At 38.9% G+C, this 22,072-nt stretch overlaps 2 protein-coding genes across 2 annotated transcripts in view; both read left to right on the top strand.

Moving 5' to 3' along the window:
- ror2 (receptor tyrosine kinase-like orphan receptor 2) overlaps positions 1 to 8,307 on the top strand; it is a 69,733-nt gene extending 61,426 nt beyond the window's left edge. The window contains exons 8-9 of the mRNA XM_040157363.1: positions 4,683 to 4,888; positions 5,843 to 8,307. Of these exons, the coding sequence (XP_040013297.1) occupies positions 4,683 to 4,888; positions 5,843 to 7,300 (1,664 nt within the window). The 3' untranslated portion in view covers positions 7,301 to 8,307. The remainder of the gene's footprint in view (positions 1 to 4,682; positions 4,889 to 5,842) is intronic.
- A 3,823-nt stretch (positions 8,308 to 12,130) lies between these two features.
- Positions 12,131 to 20,750, top strand: nfil3 (nuclear factor, interleukin 3 regulated). Its single transcript, XM_040158075.1, has 2 exons — positions 12,131 to 12,316; positions 16,746 to 20,750. The coding sequence occupies exon 2, from the start codon at positions 16,828 to 16,830 to the stop codon at positions 18,205 to 18,207; it is 1,380 nt and encodes a 459-aa protein (XP_040014009.1). The 5' UTR covers positions 12,131 to 12,316; positions 16,746 to 16,827; the 3' UTR covers positions 18,208 to 20,750.
- Positions 20,751 to 22,072: the final 1,322 nt, after the last annotated feature.

The following is a 22,072-nucleotide window of genomic DNA, read 5'->3' as shown; positions in this document are numbered from 1 at the left end:
GTCATATGCTGAAACCACAGTGTGTTTTTTGTGGTAGCACTTGAGCCTCTTTCAGACACGAACCTCTTAATTTTGAATGTTATGTTAATTTTACATCAATCCCTCGTCTAAATAAGCACTTCATTCACTTTTACCTAAAACTCACAGCAGCAGTCCAACCTAAAACATTTCTGTAACACTTCCAAAAAGTCTGAATTGAATGCTGTCACATTAACTCAAAGGCAACACAAGCAGCAGCACATGGTCAAAGGTGTACAGAGAGATTAAACACGTCTTAGTTTAATTTAATAATCATTTCCCATGCTCGATGAAATAAAGTAAATCAGTTCAGTCAGAGACACTTCTGTCAATTGACCATTTATAGCAAATGGTTGCACAGTTAGATTTTTGTCAGTAAAGGTCCTGTTTGAGGGAGCTCTTAATGAATCCAAGCAGCAATGAGGATTCTACTGAAAGGGCTAATCCCCCTAAACAAAAATAATTGCTACCTGCGTAATAAATATTAGCATAACCAACACAGTGTCACAAAGAAGCAAGAAGCTTATTCAAAGATTGGAAAAGGAATGGGGCTTTGGGCTGGGGAGGAGAGGGGAAATGGCTGTGAGCAGTAGAGGTGCGGGGAGGAGGGCTGGGAAGGGAAGAGGCAGTGACGACCCTGGAGAGGGTAGAGGAACTGGCTGGATGCAGGGGTCTGGGGAGATTGTGGGTCAGGGGGTGCCTGTGGAGGTAGTGCGCAGAGTCTTTGGGGGTAGCAAGCCGTAGGGTGAAGAGGGTGGCTGAGTCTGGAAGTGGCGTAGACGAAGCTGGTACTCGATGGAGGTGGATGTAGTGAGGTGAAGCGCCGAAGCTGCAGTCTTGAGTGTAGGTGGATGAGATGGCAAAGCAGGGACAGATGGTTAGCAGTGGAGCAGGAACAGAAGAAGCTGGCAAAGTAACTGGAGCATAGCACTCCACCCAGTTGCATTGCTGAGGACATACAATATAATCAAGACTGGTGAGAGCAACGCCCGGGCAAAGAGTGGCTGAAGAACTGGGGATTATGTGTAACAGACTTGATGAGGAGACGAGAGGTAGGTGTGGAGGCTGATTGAAGGCAGGTGGCTGGAAAAGAGGAGGAGAGGGAGATGGAGGAGCACCACGCCCCAACCACAGAGACACATTAGCCACGCTAGTAAACAATAGACACCAAGGCAGGACAGCAATGGGTTAATCTGGTCTTGTTAAGACTGTAAACTTTCATGCAATCGTGCAATTGGAAATTTTGCTTAATCCATAGGGCTGTAAAAGTATAGTATAAATTGGTAGTTTAAAAATTACGAATACTTTCTATGTACTTTAGGACGATGTCAGGCATTTGTTTGTGTCTTGATGATGCACTTAATAAATTATGTTGTATGAAAAAGGGGAAGAATTAGATCATTTTTGACACCTGTTTTAACATGTGTTGATATGTTCATGTTCAAAATAAACAAAACAAACAAACCATAATCACGCGCCGATGAAATAAGGTACAACATGACTTCGTCATCATCATTACAGCCTAAGTTTGTAATATATTTGTAACATCTTGCTTTAATGGGAAGAAAATTGAATGCAAGTGAAGGCTGCTTGCTAAACACAAGTTTCCTTGCTTACAGCCAGCTCACCTTTGCAGTTACGCCTGTGTTGTTGCAGTCCATCGGTTGAAATGTAAACAAAAAAGAAACATTTGCTACCGGTCATGAATTGACCCACCTCTTTTGCTTTGTGCAATCCCATTGAGCTTTGACTTGCAAAATCTCAAGGCTCTCCAATTCCAGTTGGTTTCAGAGACGGGATCGGCCAGACTGCTCATTCAGGAAATATTCATTGTTTTCATTCTTGTTTTATAACTACAAGGCAAAAGAATACACACCCTGTACTGTACTTCCATTGGCATTCTCAGCCGTGAAACCACTCCATCTGTGGACTGGGTAACAAATATCACAGAGCAATGTGGCTCTTAATGTAACAGACACTTATGTCTGAATGACAACAAGCTATTACTTTGACAGATACAGATGGATGAAGTCAGCAGTGTTACAGATTCCATCTCTGAAAAGGACTTAAGCTTGTGGTGCTAACCATAGATACATATTTGCTGTGGTTGGTGGCAAATTACAGTAACTAGCTACATTTTTAAATGTGCAGCCTAGCATTGATTTTGACCATTAATGTTGTCCAGATTTCTATGGTCATTATGTAAAATTTCCAAAGCTATTTTTTTTTAAAATTCCAGTAAGAATTGGTATTTGCCTGTGGGAAATGATGTCAATGCAAGGCAAGTTCATTTGTATGGCACATTTCAACAACAAGGTAAGTCAAGTTGCTTTACATAAAGCATATGAGGCAACAAGACAAAATGTAAAAGCACCAGAAGACAATACAAAATGCATTTAGATAGAAATTAAAAATAGTTAAATAGAGAATAAAAAAATAACAAATACAGTAAAGTTATAGTGCAGTGTACGAAATGATTATTTGATTTAATAAAAATCAGTGGCAAAAAGAAAAATCCTCAGCCTTGATTTAAAAGAATTGAGAGTTGTGGCAGACCTGCAGTTCTCTTGCAGTTTGTTCCAGATATGTGGAGCATTAAAAATGTTTAGTTTTGACTCTGCGGACAGAAATAAGACCTGTCCCAGACAACCTAACGGGTCTGGATGGTTCATAACATAGCAGCAGATCAGGAATGTATTTTGGCCCTAATCCATTCAGTGCTTTTTCAGTCGGTGGAAAACCAGTGGAACACAGATTACAATCTATTTTGCCATTCTGCCAGTAGAACAGCGGTGGCATACCAATAGTGAAAGTATTTACCACGTTACAACATATGACCCATTGATAGCACTTAGATTTTAAAATAGCATTTTAATCAATGATCAGTGTGGCTAGAAATCTAGGGCACATTTTCTTAAATTTAGGCATCCTTCAAAGGTATCCTAACTGTGAGGTTGCAAAAGCCAGGATTGATAATTTGGAAGATATACCTGTGTAAATACTAGATCTGTGTACTTCAAAATTTGGTGACTTGTTCTGATGAGCTTGAGATGTTTTGATATGTTACATGTGCAATCTTTATTGGACGTTTGACAGCATGTCCCCAGGGTCATGCAGAGAGCTGACAGGTAATGGTGGTAAATCTGTTACTACATTTTTACCAATCAAATTATAATTATGTAACATTACTGTTTAAATTCTCTGCTGGCATGTTGTGTGAACTAAGGAATTACACTATCACTGTGGTTGCACAGAACCCCAGAACGCTGTGATATATGATGATCTTTTGTCAACATGTATGGAGCAGCAGAGTTTAGTTTAGTGTTACTGTTTGGTTGCGTGTGAATGTCAATCTGTTAATACAAAACAACAGATGCCAATGCCTTTAGTTGAACAGATCGTGCCATTTATTCCATCATTGTCACTGCATGAATGTCTGAAAAAGACTTTAGACATCATCTTTTGTCATGATTATACCACCAGCATTCTTTCAGACTGGAAGGGAGATGAAATAAGAGACTGTGGGTAGCAGCATGGTCTGTAGAACAGGACAGCAGTGTGAGCAGTTTTTCAGCACACACTTTGTAACATAATGCTGCAATGTAATGAAGGATGCAATCCACAGGCCATAAACACTGCTTTACATGTTCAGCCAATTTCTCTAGATTCAATTTGTCTGGGAGGTTGATAATGTGCTATAGAAGCTATTGGAAGTCTTCACATATCCCTGTTGCTCATGGCATTACACAGTTCCTCCATAAGACGGACCACTGGGCCAAAGCTGCTTGAGCTTAGATTTCTGAGATGGAAAATATGTAGTGCTCAGGTTCTGGAGGATGAGGAGTAGGCGTCACTGCTATAGTGTAGAGTATATTGCCAATGGTTGCCATAGAATTTCTTCTCAGCTGAACAGTGTGTGCATGCATCAGATATTAAAGGAATTCTTTCAGCTTGATTTATAGAATTTACAAATACAGTTCCTGTTTGCATAGATTATGATCCATAACATTTTATAGATGGCTATGTCTCTAGATAACTGTTTCTGCTGTAGCAGAGCTCACAGCCTTTACAAACAGGGCCTGTCTGGCTATTGTCTTTCATTAAATACCACTGTTTTCAGGACCACCACATCAATACTATTACTAACTTGCAATTCTGGGTTTTAGGTCCACCACTAACTGACTTTTTGTCATTAATGTACTTATCTTAGTTCAATTTTATTGATTGCAACTATAAATTAAACAGCTATACCTTTATCATCTTTTGCCCCACTATATTGCTTTTGATAAAGTCCTATGACTGGGAAGTGAAGAAATGTATCACTACTGTAAACTGTTTCAGCTCCTCATGGTATATTTGTCCTTTCTTATACTTTATCTGCCTGCTGGTTTAAGATCATTGTCAGTTACAGTGTATGGCTGTAAGGTGTTTGTCTCTTTGTTTTCATTTTTAAATGCACATCAAGTGTCTATTAAACAATTGATTAATTAATTATTTTTTTCTGATACAAACAAAAACAGTAATGTTGCAGAACATTAAATCAGGATTAGTGCTGTACGTACGCTGATACCACAGATAATGTGTTCAAAGAAAAATCAAATGAAGACAATGAACATTTTATAAATCAGAGAATCTAACTTGCTACTATCTCATACAATCTTCAGAGCCTCCAGAGAACCCCAGGACGGAGATCCTGTTCATTCTAATCCCTGCAATTGCCATCCCACTGGTCATCGCTTGCCTCTTCTTTGTGGTTTGTATGTGTCGCAATAAGCAAAAGGCTTCGACTGACACACCACCTCGCTGCCAGCTCAGCAGCTCACCTAGCCAGGAGATGGGTCTGTCTCTCCTCACTCAGCAGAAACACCAGGTATTACATACACAGTACAGAAGCTCATTGATGTAGGGGTGTTTTGTTTACATTCTTTCTGATGTACGGCTGTGTTCAGACCGACATTAGCAGTAAATTAGAAAACACAGCATCATAATTCTTTTTAACACTGAGAATTCTGGAAAAAAATAAATGATTAAGCTGAAACTCAGTGAGGAATTTGTTCCAAAGAAACACAAGAGAAATTGAAATAATAAAGACTTTTAAACTAGATTTAAACTCAGGGCCCCTGTGCAAGTTTAAGGTTCAGGATTATGTAATAATTATGGTGTCACTTTAAGGCGTCTGTAATTTTCAGTTTACTCTGTGCTTCTTGTGGTGCATACAGTATTACCAAACAAAAGTTTACATTACTACAAACCACACTGTGAACCCGAGCCCTATTGCCCTCTGAGGGTTTGCGACCCCAGGGCAGTTGCTTGCTGTGCCAGGTCGGTAATCCAGCCTTGCACTGTATTGGTCAATCAAATATATCATTTGAAGCACACATTTGAGGTGTCTTACTGTGTAGCATGAAGGGAGTGAATCTACTGTTTACCTCGTGATTTTGTAGATTGAGTATATAATGATTGTTGCTGTGATAATGTTCCAGAGTTGTAAAATTCCCTTCTCACAGTATTATAAACCACTGTGTTTTGGTGTCTGATAAACCCTAAAACTCATGGATCTATTTCTCAGATCTAACTCAGATCCCTGGATTTTATTTCATCATCTCATTGGTACCTCAGGCAACACACCCCACCAACACAGATGCCTTTCTTTTTTAATGCAGTGCTGGTTTTAGTCTGAACACTCAGTAATAAAAACAAAAGTGACCTCCATACACCTGAGTTAAGAACTGTTGCATTCCAGAGCTAAAGTGCTATATTAGGGTTTATTGTTGGCCATACCCTTTGATGACATGTATTTCTATTTATCGCTTTGTGGCTACAGGCCAAGCTGCGGGAGATTAATATGTCAGCAGTCCGGTTCATGGAGGAGATTGGGGAGGATCGGTTTGGCAAGGTTTACAAGGGCCACCTGTATGGCACCACACCTGGTGAGCAGACCCAGGTGGTGGCCATCAAGACATTAAAAGACAAGGTTGATGCCACTCTCTGTGAGGAATTTCGTCATGAAGTAATGCTCCGCTTCAACATACAGCACCAAAATATAGTTTGTTTGCTGGGTGTGGTCAGCAAAGAGCAGCCAATGAGCATGATATTTGCCTACTCCGGCCTTGGTGACCTGCATGAATATCTGGTGATGCGCTCCCCCAACTCAGATGTTGGCAGCTCAGATGATGACAAGACAGTCAAGTCGACGCTGGAGCAGGGTGATTTTCTTCATGTTATCACCCAGATTGCTGCCGGAATGGAGTACCTTTCCGGCCAGCAAGTTATCCATAAAGACCTTGCTGCCCGAAACATTCTAGTCTTTGACAAACTTAGCATCAAGATTCTGGATCTGGGCCTGTTCAGGGATGTCTACTCTGCTGATTACTACAATCTCATGGGCACAAGCCCTTTTCCCATTCGTTGGATGTCCCCAGAAGCAATTATGTATGGCAAGTTCTCCACCGACTCTGACATCTGGTCTTACGGTGTGTTGCTGTGGGAAACTTTCAGTTATGGTCTGCAGCCATATTGTGGCTACTCCAACCAGGATGTGATCGAGATGGTCCGCAACCACCAGCTACTGCCTTGTCCAGATGACTGCCCAGCCTGGATTTACACCCTTATGCTGGAGTGTTGGAGTGAATTCCCAGCAAGAAGGCCTCGCTTCAAGGACATCCACACTCGTCTGCGCTCCTGGGAGAGTCTGTCCAATTATAACAGCTCTGCTCAGACTTCTGGCACCAGCAACACTACACAGACCAGCTCTCTCAGCACCAGCCCTGTTAGCAACATCAGTATGAGCACAGCAAATGCATCACGCTACACCAACACTAAAAAGAGCTCGCCATTCCATCAGCCCCAGTTCATGCCCATGAAGGGTCAAATGCATCGGCCAATGGTGCCCCCGCAGCTCTACATACCTGTCAATGGATATCACCCCATGTCAGCTTACCCATACCTACAGAACTTTTACCCCATGCAAATACCCATGGCCATGCCACACCAGCAGATACACCACCCACCACAAATTGTTACCAAAGCTGGTTCTCACCATAGTGGCAGTGGATCCACATCTACAGGCTATGTCACCATTGCCCCCTCCAACACTTCTGTCACAGAGCGAGCAGCTTTACTAAATGAGAACTCCAAGATCAACGATGAGGACTTGGCTGACGGGGCATCCCAGGCAGAGCTAGACCAAAACGAGGACTTGTCAGTGCCGGAAACAGAATTGCTGGGTGATAATGACCCTCCACAGACTGACGAATTGATGGTCCACTTGTCAGACACATAAGTGTGGTGCTGTTTGAAGGACAGTAGAGCTAAAATACTGTGTGAGCAGTGCTTCCTTGCCAAAAATTCAATGAGCAGCATAAAGTGAAAGGAGCAATTTTGCAGAACTGTGACTGAATGTTTTTTTTTAATGAGTTTCTTAGATAGTACTGACAGTACTGTGTCTCATGTTTGTATCTCTTACATGCCTGTGTTAATTATTAAACAAAATTAATAGTACAATTCTCATTCACTGGGATTCCCTAAGGGCAGGCTTCATGTCCCCCGACCCATCTTCCCACCTCAGATAGGACTTGCTAATTCAGCAAGAATGAGATGATCCCTCACCCTCTTCCCACCCACTTACAATGCCAGTTGTGTTTATTACATGTACAACCAAGCCAGAAGTATTGCCACCTGAACCCAGAAATGAAACCAGGTGTCTGTAGTGGTGGACAAGTGCTTAGCTTGTGTGCAACTCGTGCACTCATTAATGACAATTAAATGTTGTTTTTTAGGTTATTATTTTGTGGTTTGTGAAAGTCACAATCATACAACAATAGAATTCCACAGAGATTTATTTCAAAACTTACCTCCATCAAACAAAACAAAGAATAAGAACAAAGAATCTTGTTGAGTCTCTTTCTTTTTTTTGAGAGATCTGTAATTTATGTACTTTGAGTTGAACATTTTATTTGTTTATAGTTTTTCTTTATTGGTGAAGATTGCTAAGCTTAGTGTCAATACAATGTCCTTTCCACCGAGTTAGCTCTGTTTAAGTAGTTTTTTGCTTACCATACATTGTGTACATCCATCTATGGAGCATCCAATAAAGTCATATGAATAAAATGGTGTATTTACCCTCAGTAAGAGAAGAAAATCATGTGCTATCACTTGTTGATTTTGTTTTGTCATCATCTGTCACTAGAGGTACACTGTACAGTCAACTTACACTAAGGCCAAAAATATACTTTGTAATGAAGAAATACATTTATTGCTCATACTAATAAAGGAATCCAAGGGATCAAATACTGCATGTTTCTGTTGGCTTTCACATTCTTATTTACACAATAAATATATATTTATATCTTAATTTATTGGGATTATATTTCCCTTTCCCTCAAAACAACAGGCAAGCATATGATGATGTTGGTCCCAAAAAACTACTACCCAAAAATATGGTGGATGATCCTGCAATTCAATTCAATTCAGTTTTATTAAGATAGTACCAAATAATAACAAAAGTTATTTCAGGGCACTGTTCATATAGGGCAGGTCTAGATCGTGATCTTTATAGTTATGTTTACAGAGACCCAACATTCCCCCATGAGCAAGCACTTGATAACAGCGGCAAGTAAGAACTCCCTTTTAACAGGTATAATCCTTGAACAGAACCCATGGGGGCATAGTAAACTATGGGTACCACATAAAGATGTATAATAATAATGAGACTAATAATAATGATAATAAGTAATAATAAAAATAATCAGACTAAATACAATAATAATACTAAGGCTAATGATAATTGAAGCAGAGTGTGTTGAGCAGGATCATGGGGCAGTAGGTGGTTTGCAGTCACAGATCCAGACTCTGCAGCACCAGGGGCAGAAATACTTGCAGAAAGCGACAGGAAGAGAGAGGGGAGAGACAAAAAAGCACAAAACTACAGGAGAAAGAAAGAAGTCAAGTTAGTAACAAGCATTAATGCAATATGAATGTGTACAGATGGAGAGGAGGTGGAGAAGAGAGGAGCTTGGTGCATCATGGGAAGTCACCCGGTCTAGGCCTATAGCAGCATAACTAGGGGATGGTTCAAGCCAAGCCTGAGCCAGCCCTAACTATAAGCTTGATCAAAAGGAAGGTTTTAAGCCTACTCTTAAATGTCGAGAGGCTGCAGGAGCTGGAGAGTAGGCGTATGTGTTCCTAATTGTTCCCACACAAACTCTCTGATTCCCCAACCCTTCCCCAATTCTCTGCACATTATCATACACTTAATGATTACACATTTGATATACTGCAGTAAGGGTTATACACTGACAAACTTACTATACATATATGTATTTTTTATAAATTTCTTACAACAAAGTAACATGCATAACATATACACCGCATTTATCTTTCTTTCCTCCCACAACGCTGTACATTGTCCACTGCAGATTGTCAAACTTTTTTATGGTGTATATGGTGTATACAGAATGACAAGAAACAAGGACACTGAGTTAGGCCAGTTTCCACTTTTAACCAGGAATGAAAAAATAACATTTTCTAAGAAGATAGAGAGCAGAAATCTGCCATTGCAAAAAGGACTCCTGCAAACTTCAAAGAGCTTGAATGCACAGCAATGGAAGAGTGGCAGAAACTACCAGCAGACAGATGCAAGAAGCGTCAAGATGGCTACAAGAAATGTTTAGAGGCTGTCTAAAGCTAAAGATTCTGCAACCAAATATTAGTGGAGCGTGGCAAGTTTTGTTTTTTTTAAATTTTATTTTGTGCAGCAATTTTGTAATTTTTAAAAAATATTCTGGTTATACTAAATTGGTTCATTTGCATTATTTTCTGAAGATATTCTGAATTCTGTACTTGAAATTCGGAGGTGCCAATAATTTGACCATGACTGTATATTTTTGTAAGTATCAATCCATCTCCAAATATCTGTTGTACATAATGTTGACTGAAATTCATCAAAAGCTAGAGCAGTAGCGCCTTCAGTAGGCAAAGGCTGCTAGGACAGGTCAACACTGAGCTGAACAATCTACATTAAAATCCACACCAATTAATATTGGAATGTACGAGAACCTTAATAAGAGAACATTCAAATTTATCAAAAAATTTTGCTTGTCCAGTGTTAGGACTATAAATATTGGCGAGCACTGTTTTCTTATTACAAAGAAGTCCTAATACAATTATGTATCTGCATTCCTTGTCAGATATCACTTCCAGAGGTTTGAATGAGGTAGTTTTAGAAAGCAAAATACTGACACCTCTTAAAGCAGAATTAGCATGGCATGGGTCGAAAAAACTTGGCCCACCCAACTCCATTTAAATTTTAAAGACTCATCTTCACACAATCATACACAAAGCACAAACAGATAAGATAAAACATTGCCATAAGTGAATAAACAACGCATAATATAAGAATTCCCTCTTTATCCCTTGTCCATGATCCAAGCATGGAACCACTTTAGCATAACTAGCCTGTGCATTAATTACAGTTTTAAAGTTTAACCCGTTATTCTTGAGGGAATTTAACTAAATAAGCTACAACAGAAAGAGCTCGTGTTTGTATTGCGTTTATAATGGGGGGAATAATTAACATCAAATTATAAACTTCATGCTCCTGTTGGAGATCAAATCCATTTACTGACTTGTAGTCCACATTGTCTTGAGGTGCCAATCTGTTCTTCTCAAGGAGCCTGATGACATTAATACTGCATATCTGACACTATCAACAAAAATTTTAGATGTATCCTTTTATTAAAGACTTTGAGAAAATAGTTCCGCACTTTTCCACACAAAGTTTTATCAGACAGAAACCATCATATTATATCTCTTTTACGTACAGTAGACCTACGTGTTTCTAGATAACTCAATTTAATTGCTTTATTAATGGATTCCTCCTCTTAGCTCCTGCATGTATGTTTTGTTTTGTTTTTTACCGTTATCTGAATCTAACTGTAAAACTGTATGTTTGATCTGACTTATTTATTTCAAAAAATCCTCCGCGCTCAGTTGCACCGTGTTACAGTATTTGTATTTGCGTGAGTGACGGGTTTTCGTTATTAATCAAGTGTGTCCCAGTGAGCGCTGATAAAACTCGACACACTTGCAGTCTTACCGGGCACATGGGTACTGTGGCAATTACCGGAAATACGTCACACAAGTAGCCTCCCTAATAGTGCAAGTGTGAGTGTCGGGACGGACCCCTGGACTCCGCCAGAGACTGTGGTATGCAGCGGCCATTTTAACTCTAAACCTCCAGGTACAAGCGGGATTCAAATGTACATCAGCTGTCCAATAGTGACCCCTAGAGGTCTTAAGCAGTATGAGAAAATGAAGCGATGCGGCACAATAGATGGACAACAGGTCCCTCGGCTACATGTATTGCTCCAACTGGGCTTCGCACATGAACCGAGAAAATATATCTTACAATTATAATGCATAGTATACAGCAGACTATATTGAAGTGGATCTAAGTGAAATTTTCAGACCATCTTTTGAGACCATTAATGTATTTTCTTACTTCTTGACATTTTTATTTTCCTATTTTTAGATTCTTCTATTGAGCTCAGCTATGTCTTTGTAATCATTATCTTTTTCTGTTAAGAAATTATATTCTGTATTTCCCACTTGCATGTTTTATGTTTGTGCATTGTCTCACTTTATCGTGTATTTGAATTCATTAAATAGTGTTTTATTTCGTTTGTTTTGTTGATAATACTTATATACTTTTACTTGAGTAAAACTTTGTTTGTAATAAAGCAGGTTTACACTGTAGTATTGCTAATTTTAATTAAATAAAGAATCTGAATGCTTCTTCCACCACTGAAGATAATTACTGTGTAACTCTGTCTAAAAAGGTGCTTATTTATGTCTTAGTAGTAGTAGTAGTATGAAACGTCTGGATGATTTCGTCATAAAATTATGAAAATCGAAGTTCTCTGGTGAACTACGCACCTAAATGCCCCATATGCATTGTGGATGACGACATACATTTTATATGAGATTTGAGCTCTTTGCTGACGGCAAGAGTCATTGGCTCAAAAAAAAATCGAAAATGCTGCATTCCGATTGGCTGTAGTGGCTGTCATTTAATCTCACGATGCCAATATATTTAACCACTGACCTACTAACACAGATCTATGAGTCAGTAGCCACCTTGAAAGGAAAAAGCCACAGGAAGAGAACTAGGCACTTCACAACTTGTAGGATTTTATCACCAGTTCTTGCCTTATTAGCTGATGGAAAACCTATACCTCTTCCCTGTGCTCGATTCGCGGTGGAAAACCAGACCAAACCCTCCAACCAGGTGGTAGAAAAGGTACAGTTTTGATCTGAGGTCAACATTAAGCCAACCTTTTTCTTACTTAAAGTGTTAGAACGATTTCTGCGGGATGGTGTTTAAGGGTTCCGAAGACCGCCCGAGAATGACAGTGGTGCATAGCTAACGTTAGCTTTTATTTTTGTGTGATTCAGCTATCCTCTGTGTTTTCTTTGGTAAGACCCATTTTAAACGGAGAATAGCCTGGTTAGTATTCACATTAACTGTGTAACCAAAGTCAAGTTCGAGGTAATGTTTATTATCTTGGTGTGCTGTTATTATTTAATTTGTAGTGCATTATTAGTTAACTTGTGTATAGCTGATAAGATTGATAATGGCCGTTATAAGAGACATGTATTGAATTTTATTCAGGCAAGTAGGCCTAAACAGGGGTTTACGGATTGCGACACAGTGTTGTAAACCAGAATTTGATGTGGCTGGCAGTTACCTTATCAAAGCCTTATGGCTGCTGTCGGTATATGACTGTAATGAGTTAGTACGCCATATATAATTGTAATGGTTTTTATACTGTAGTTTATGTAGTTAATCCTCACATTCTAACAAATCACTTTTTAGGGCGTAGATAGACCCCACGCTTCAGCCGCCACTGTCATGAGTAAGCAAGGCAATGATGTCATGTAAGTAATGTCCAAACTGTCTCAGTACAGCCTGTTACGCATAGCGTTACTTATTTCACATACATTTATTATCTATCAGAAATAGATTTTTATTTACACACACATGCGGAGCTGAACAAACATAGGCCCGTATTGTTGCGGGCAAATATTACATAATATCTGCAACCATAGAAATTGCTGGCAGTCGGAGGCCGGAGGGAGTCTGTATTGTGTAATGCGGATACAATTAGGGAATCTGGGGCAATAGGACGCGTGGACGGGCCATTGCCAGGCCGCTTCGGTCACGCCGATCACTCCGTAAATCGACCCGGCCTGTTGCGGCTGAACCGACGATGAACCACCACCCTGGTGCGGTAATATTATCACCCAATCCTATCACGTGTCACCCAAATTTAGTCTTGATGTCATATGTTGCCTTGTTAGAAAATACAAAGGGAGTGATTATCCCCGCACAGCCCCAGCCATGTTCTACAAAACCTCACCATCTGTGAAACCTTTCCCCAGTGATCTTAAATAGACAAAGATAACTTTTAAAAAAAATGTATGCCTGGTATTTCAGATGGTAAAATTAAGTATGGCAAATTTCACAGGATTGTAAATTGCTTAGTAGACTAACAAAGAACTGACACTGGGCTTGTTTAGGATCATATTAAATCTCCTTAAGCCACATTCCATATGAAGGGCACCATCCTATACATTAGTTTACAAGTAATTTATAAATCTATTTTCTCCCTTGATCGTTTACTTCCTAAACATTGACACACACCAACAGCAAAATGAGGACACAGAGTCAGGGGAGACCTTTATCTGGGAAATTTTACCACACCTGTAACCACCTGTAATCTCTCTGCTGCAGTCATAACATTAGTTATGTGGGAGTGTGTTAGGATGACTGTTTTTAATGAAGTCCTCCTCTATTTTAAACCCAGGAACAGAGATTACATTAAATATGCAGATGTCATCTTTACTGTGATGGGCTAAAGTAATTCATTTTTACTTTATTAATGCTTTATCTACTGAGTTTAGTGTTTAACCGTAACTTTAAGAAGCAAAAAAGAGGGTCTAAGTATATACAGGAAGAATGCAAGGGTTTGAATCATATTTGAATTATTTTCTTGATTCATCAGTTACTCAATCATCTTTAAAAAGACAAATCATTTCAGCTCTAAAACACATATCGTCACATGCCTTTTTGACTTTTTGTACAGGCATTCAAATAGGAAGAAGAAATCGTCAAAGCATATATTGATCAAGATATTGACCTGAAACATACAAAGCACTGGACCCATCTTAACACTACACCCTTCAAGTGACACCAATAATATGATGTACCATTTATTTCCCAGCAGGGCTTTTTAAAAAGTGGAACTGGTTATTGTTATGGGTATTTGACTGAACAAACCAATATTGAGGCATTCTGTCGACACCAGATTACAGTTAATGTGTCATTTCAAAAATGTGTGACAGTTTAAGATATTTTTACGAACCTTGACTAAAAAAAGATTTTTTATGACTTTTTAAGAATCTGAGGAAACCATGCTTGATTCAAAATGGAACTAATACTGGCATGTTACTTACCTTACATTTGAAGTTCTTTTTGAACTAGTAATCTCAGTAATACTGAAACAAGAGAGATATACAGCCACGCTAACTTTCTCTCTCTGTGTGCGCTCCTGTCACTGGTGTGTGTATTTGTGGGTGTTTTTTGTTTTTTTTTTTCAACCTGCCCTTCTCCAGCTAGTTACATTTCCCAGACACACTGATTGGAAGTCCTGACAGCCCATTCAGCATTTCTTTCATCTGCCTTTCTGAAAAAATGGAGGCTCTTACTGGCGTTTATTTTCCATATTGTAAAACAAATTGCCATCTACTACAGAACTTGGTGTTAGAAGTTGCAACCTTTGTGATATTAACCAAGTTAAACAAGGATTACTTTTTGAATACAGAAAAAAACTACAGCTCCCATGAAACTTTACAAGCATGGCAGTGTGGATACACATGTCATTGTAACTTCGTTTTGTCCATATGCATGAAACTCACCAATGCGCTCCTATAAAGTCATTTTCCAAATGTTATAGTTGTTATCTCTGCTTTATAAAAACTTCTACAGCATTCACTGCTGTTATTGCAGACATGTCTGAGCTAACTGCAGCCCGTCAACTTGCCCATGGGCTCGTCTCTTTTGTCAAGCTTAGTTTAGCCTGCAAAGGTCAAGGGGTTATGGGAAATTATGTTTGTTAAAGGCCACTGAGAAAGAGAAATATTAAATAAACAATATTAGACTGCTCATCAAAAAACTACTGGCCTTATCTAGACACATGAAGTGAGCAACATGACATACTGTTGAGAACGGCTCCATTACAAGGCTGGATTTTTATGCCTCAGCGCCAGCGACAGCCATGGCCGGAGGCTTTATTTATGGGTTGTCCATCTATCCATCCCATTCTTGTGAGCGTGATGTCTCAGAAACGCCTTGAGGAAATGTCTTCAAATTTGGCAAAAACGTTCACTTGGAATCAAGGATGAACTGGTTAGATTTTGGTGGTCAAAAGGTCACTGGGACCTCACAAAACACGTTTTTGGCCAAAACACCAAAATATACTGTACTGAAGCTTAAGTGTTGTCCCCCACTTGCAAGTCGCTTTGGATAAAAGTGTCTGCCAAATGAGTAAACGTCAATGAAATGTCAATGTAACTCAAGAATTTAATTATGGTAAAACAGACTTAACACCCTTTTTATTAAATTCCTTCAAAGTCTTCACTACATACTGTATATTATATGAGTGCACAGACATGGATGTAAACTGCAACTTCACTGGTTGGAGGAGGCATATAACCTTCTTTAATTCTAGTTAGATGTTAGCACTGTTACTAATGTCAGTGGGATACTGAATGAGGGTTTCTTACTCCTGGAACAAAACATGGAGGTTCCGGTGTTAGTTTGGCTCTCTATATGTTTTTTTTGATGTTGTCTTTATTGCAGAATATTGCAAGATAATCAGATCACAGTCATAACAATATCATTACAACAATAATCAGAAAAAAGATAATATAAATCATGATACAAAAATTATCACCAGCCACATGCCTACTTCAAGCCATTTACGTCCTAAATAAATCTCCACACTGAAATAAGCGTCAGACTGCACTAACAGTAGAGCAGTCAACCTGAGGCCAGCTAACGTTACCCTTAGCAGCTGTCGCAACTTCCAAAGCACCCTGGCGCCTAACTCCTCCTGGCTTAAGGCAATTATGGGAGCTATAAGGTGTTTTATTTACAAGGACATGCTATATGGAAACAAACTTTATATAAATGACACTGTCCTGGGAACTGAGGTAAATAATACTCAGTTAACATTATTTCAATAAAAAAACGTCATCTTCCCTGGGGAATTTTTTTAAAAGTTACCCAGCATTAATAGAATTTAATGCTTAATGTTTGGCATTTTGTGCAGCATTTCAGATTATTTAATTGAAACGAAAATTGAGCAAATATTGATATTTCTTTTTTTTTAATTTAGTAATTCAAGGAAATTACAAATTACAGAACAAGTAAAAACATCAAGTCCCACTGAATCTGAGCTGAATCAATATGAAACGTCATTATCAACTCATAGTACAAATTTATATATATATATTGTATGTGTATAATTTTTGTATCAGATTGTGGACCATGCATCTAGAGTTGTATTGGAGGAAATGCATTATTTTAAAATATCGTTAACTTGACTACATGGTTAACTTTGTTTCAACTGACATTTAAAACTCTCTCATTATCTATTATTCCACAGATTTCCTCAACTCAAGTGGAATAACTGAAGGTTGGAGTCACTATTGATGAATACAAGCATTATGGTGTACAGTTAAAGACCTATGAGCATATTGACAGTAACAAACCGTGGTAATATGCAATCAATCAAGCAAGAGGTGGACTCTGGTGAGTCCTACAGTGGAGACGACGCCCTGGTCCTGGCTGTGGCCTTACAAGGGGCTAACAGAGACCATATAGGCAACAAAATCTCTCCAATTCCGTTCAAGGCTAAAAGTACCTGTCGCAGGAAAAGGGAGTTTATCCCAGAGGAGAAGAAAGACACCCTTTACTGGGAGAGGCGTCGCAAAAACAATGAGGCGGCCAAGCGCTCAAGGGAAAAGCGACGCATAAACGACATGGTGCTTGAGAGCAAGCTGATGGCCCTTGGAGAGGAAAATGCCTCCCTCAAGGCTGAGCTCCTGTCGTTGAAGCTGAAATTTGGCCTGGTGAGCTCAGCAGCATATGCCCAAGAAGCCCAGAAGTTATCCAACTCTACCACTGTCAACCTCTACCAGGAGTTTGTTCCACCCAATGCTGACCAAGGTTCTTCCTGCAGGGATTTGGAGCCTCTTCATTTGCGCAGCAGCTGCATATCAGTCATCAAGCATTCACCTCACATGCCCGAGACATGCACTGTAACTCAGGGTAGCTTCAGTATCTGCAGGACTGCAGATGTCAAGCAAGAACCAGCAGAGAATGGCAGCTATGCACAGGAGAGGAGTAGTCCTTATGAGCTCTATAGAAACTACATAGCCAGCCCTTTGTCTGGTGTTTGCTCCCAGCCTGCTTCATTCCTGCAGATCACCAGCTCATCCAGTAACTCACCGAGGAGCTCAGATGATGGTGCTATAAGCAAATCATCAGATGGTGAGGATGAGCAGCAGGTCCCCAAAGGGTTGATACCATCTGTAGCTGACCCAAGAAGTGTCATTGTCTCCACACACAAAGTGCCCGATGCCAGTTCCTCAGCTTTGCCCCATAAACTGCGGATCAAAGCCAGAACCATACAAATCAAATTGGAGGCTATTGACCCTGAATACGAGTTCTCTGGAAAGTCCTCATCTCCCGTCAGCATTACAGAGGGAGGATGCTACCAGACCACTCAGAACTCTTCAGAGTACATGGAGTCCCATCTGTGCCCTTTGTCAGTACAGGTCACCAACATGCAAGGATGGACCCACCGGTCTGAGCAGTGGCATAAAAGCAGCACAGAGGCACTGTGGGGTGGCTGCAAGAGTAACAGGCGAACCCCAAGCCCCGTCTCAAACAAAACTATTGTGGATGTAAAAGAACCTTCTTATGCACACTCAGATGATGAGGACTTACATATAAAACAAGACCTTGCCACCCTGTCTGCAAAAGTCGCCTCTTTGAAAAGACTGATCACAACACAGCAAGGGTCTGTGATAGAGTCAACCAAAAGCACCACTGATCATCATTAGTCATTATCAAAAGGATGTTCCTCTGAATAACCTGTGTGTTTTACATTTCCACTTAATTTGCTATTGCACTGTGTGGTTGTTATTAGGGTTAAGTAATGTTTCGATTATTGTAAATTTTCAAATAAAAGCTGTTCAAATAATGGCAGAGTCTAAAACAATAGCTGTTGCAAGCACAAACAAAGACTGCTTACTAATATAGGCTGAAGAATAGTGGAATTACCTGTATTTTAATAGCTTGCATGGTAAAATCAGTACAATGTACAATGCCACAGTACTTGTTCCATCAGCACAACAACAGAGCTATGTCATACTCACTACTCTGCTTTTGAGTTTCCCTTCTCTAACATTAATACTCTTTTCATACACTTGTTAATTCCAGTCACTTCTACGGTGGTGGTTTTTTCATCCACTGTTGGGTTACCATCAATGAAAGGTAACACTTCCTGCAGTATAAAAAGCCAACTAGAAAACAATGGGATTATCCCCTTTAAGGATGCTGGAAGGCTTTCATGACAAATCTTTGCAGGGTGCTCTGACTGTCATTGACGGTAACTTGATCAGGGATAGAAATGTGAAAGTAATTAATGGTGATTAAAAATAGTATTTCTGTTCAAACAAACAGGAAAAAAAACCTCAGTGAGAGCAGCAGAGTGATCAGTATGACAGGACTGGCGGATCAAGTTGTCCCAGGAATGGACGAAAAGTTTGCATCAACAGCTAATTAAAACATGAGAAAACAGGGAGAGCTTTTAATAAAATATGATCAAATAGGGTTATAAAAGGGTAAATTAGAAATAATAGCTTATGGTTTTCTCTGCAGTAGGGGTAGCTTAAAAAAAGGATATCCCGTCACTGTTATGTGTGAAACTTTTATTTTACTTTTAACAAATTATTCTTGACTGCTGTCACTGGGCTCTAATCATCACTATACACCTATGGTCACTGAACACTTTTCTGTTACGATTTTGTGGAGCTGAAAAGGCCCTGGTTATTAACGGCTGTCTCCAGCCTGGCCTGTTGACGTTATCATTTCATGTTTGGCAGGGGTGGAGTTTGGCCATTCTTTAAAGCTGAAATGCATAATTATATTAATTAATGTAATATGGTTATTGTATACATTTGTTATTTGGTGTGGTGACAGATTTACAACAGTTGGAGACGCAGCTCATATTTCTGCTTTAAAGAAATGTTTGATATTACTTTATTTTATGGGTTTGTAATATCTGAATTATTTCCCAATAATCTTCAAGACATTTCCTGGAAAGAATGATGTAATTTAGTATGTATTGTGGGGAAAAATAGATGTTTAATTGACAGACTCCTAATTACTTATATTCAATTTCAATCAATTCAATTTTATTTATATAGTGCCAAATCATAACAGAGGTTATCTCGGGGGACTTAAATGACTGCTAATGTAACCTAGAGATTCTTTAGTCAGTGTGCAGCAGGTCAGCTGAACATGCAAAAATATGGACTTTCTCTACAGACAAACAATTGAACACGTGGAAATTTAGTTTCCAATAATAAATGAATAATGAGTTAATATAAATTAGGTTTAAATTTAGCTTTTCTTAAAAAGACATTCCTATTTTCCCTACAATTAGCGTCAAATTACATCTTTACAGGAAACTTTCTAGGAATAGATTTGAAAGTTACAACCCATGAAATACAGCATAACTGATTTCTGTTTTCCTGGTTGACAATGTTATTGCTGCTTACCTTCATAACTAAAGTAAACAATATTGTATTGTTGTACATGTTTGCAGTCAGTGACATTGTCACTGTATTCCAACAGTGAGCTGAAACAACTTCACAGACACCATGCTACACACTCCATCATCGCCTCTACTGCAGTTTATAAAAGCAGAAAGTTACGGAATTTTAACATAACTTTTAAATTGGCTCTGACACATTTACTGGTTCAGTGTTTGCCAAACAGCCATCAATTCTCTTGTTTTCTAGTAGTCTTGTTAATTGCTTAAACCTTCCAGGCTGCTGGTTAAACTGAGTATGTGGGTGTGATACTGGCAGGAGAATTGTGACTACCATCTGATGGAACGGACTTACAGAGTGTAACTGAATTTTATAAAGAGCTGACATACATTATATTCCTCCACATTCTATCCTCAGTTGGTGGAAAATTAATATTTTTTATCAAAAAGTCTCCAGAGATCCAGCATGATACCCTTATAGTTCTTGTAACTGTATTATTACATTTTACGGAATCCAGAACTGTCAGGGTTTCGTCAAACAGCTTATTTATTAATTTTTTATAGCCATTTGTGGGATTACATCATACCCCGTGACCTTCTCTGTAGTCAATATAAAAATGCTGACTTCAGTCAACTCTAGTTGATGTGACATAGAATAATGCAGTTCATTTTAAGCAAATTGTGTATGCATTTGTTATCATAGTTTGGAATATCTCATTGATGATGATGATGATGATGATGATGATGATGATGACTCCATTTGCCCAGCAACCTAAAGTTCAGCTGTCTAGATTGGAACACTTTTCTCAAGATTTATTGTAACACTGAATTTTTATTTACAATAAATATCTTGTCACTGAATCATGTATGCTTGTTTTAGAGTTTTCATATTATCCCAATATAATTACACATGATATCTACAAAACTTAAATTAGAATGCAAAATACAGAGTTTAAGATAGTGTCTTCAGAGAAAACATTGCTTTACCCAAAACCTAAAGAAGCCAACTGTAATTGGATTTTTGAGGTTGATACTAATATTGATATTTGAGAGTTAAAAAAAAATCCGATAATGACGTTTTGGTTGATATTCATTTTGATTTCAAGTCTGAAGTCATGTCCTAAAGCAGTCAAGTCTTATGTAAGTCACTGCACAGAAAACAAATGTGGGTCTCAAGTTCTTAATCACCCTCCTACATGGTGTCTAGTTGGAATGATGAAACCCATCCAGGTTCATGGAGAACCACATATCTGGCCTACGGAATCTGATAGTTGGTCAATGAAAAATACCTACAAGTAGTATTACTTGCATTATACAGTAAAAACACATTATTATTCTTCACTCTAAAGAATAATTGATTCCACGGAGTTAACCAGGATATTGTTTATGGATCGAGACATTGCTACTGAGCTTTGATTCTGATGCAGTAGACACGAGAACCCTGTACCTCCTTTGGATCAGGGTGGTGGAGGAATTTAAAGAGGCAGAAACCTCTAAATCTTGTTAATTCAAGATGAAACTATCTGCACGGCTTATCAAAAGAGGCAGGTGGGAAAACACTCTCTAGTGATATGGGTGAACGGAGTTGAGCTTTGAAGTTAAATCATCTAAGAGTGATGAGGTAGGGCCTGGTGTTAAGACACACCTGTCACAGATGACACTTTGACTTTCCATGGAATTAAAAGTACAAGTGTAATTAATGACAGAAAACAAGGGCTCTGGTCCATTCTAGCACCCAGTCCTAGGACTCTGCTGTTGGGACACTAATGGACTGAGTGATCAGTAATGTTAGTAGCTTCACATTTGCTTTTCCAATGGCAAGTCAAAGCTGCTGCCATGAAAAGGGTCTATTGCCTCAGAAACACTGAAAACAAAGTTGTTGTTGATGCTTTTGTTTCTTTGAAAATCATGGAACCCAAACAGCATATTATGGTAATACAAAGAGAAATACATATCGTTTTTTGTCAAAATAAGCTGAAGACTTACACAGCCCTAAATAGCGTCGTCATTACGTGAAATGTAACTTTTGTAAAGTGTGTGCATTAGAAATGGCAATTCCAATTGTTATCTGATTTCATATAAGTCATAAGGGCAATTTATGAGATATTTTTCGTAATTAATTACAACATCCATAATTTTCAAGGTTATTT

Source organism: Xiphias gladius, chromosome 20 (genome assembly GCF_016859285.1).
Source record: "Xiphias gladius isolate SHS-SW01 ecotype Sanya breed wild chromosome 20, ASM1685928v1, whole genome shotgun sequence".
In the NCBI taxonomy this organism is placed as follows: domain Eukaryota; kingdom Metazoa; phylum Chordata; class Actinopteri; order Istiophoriformes; family Xiphiidae; genus Xiphias; species Xiphias gladius.
Note: the sequence above shows the minus strand (reverse complement) of the source record. Positions and strands in the feature narration are given on the sequence as shown.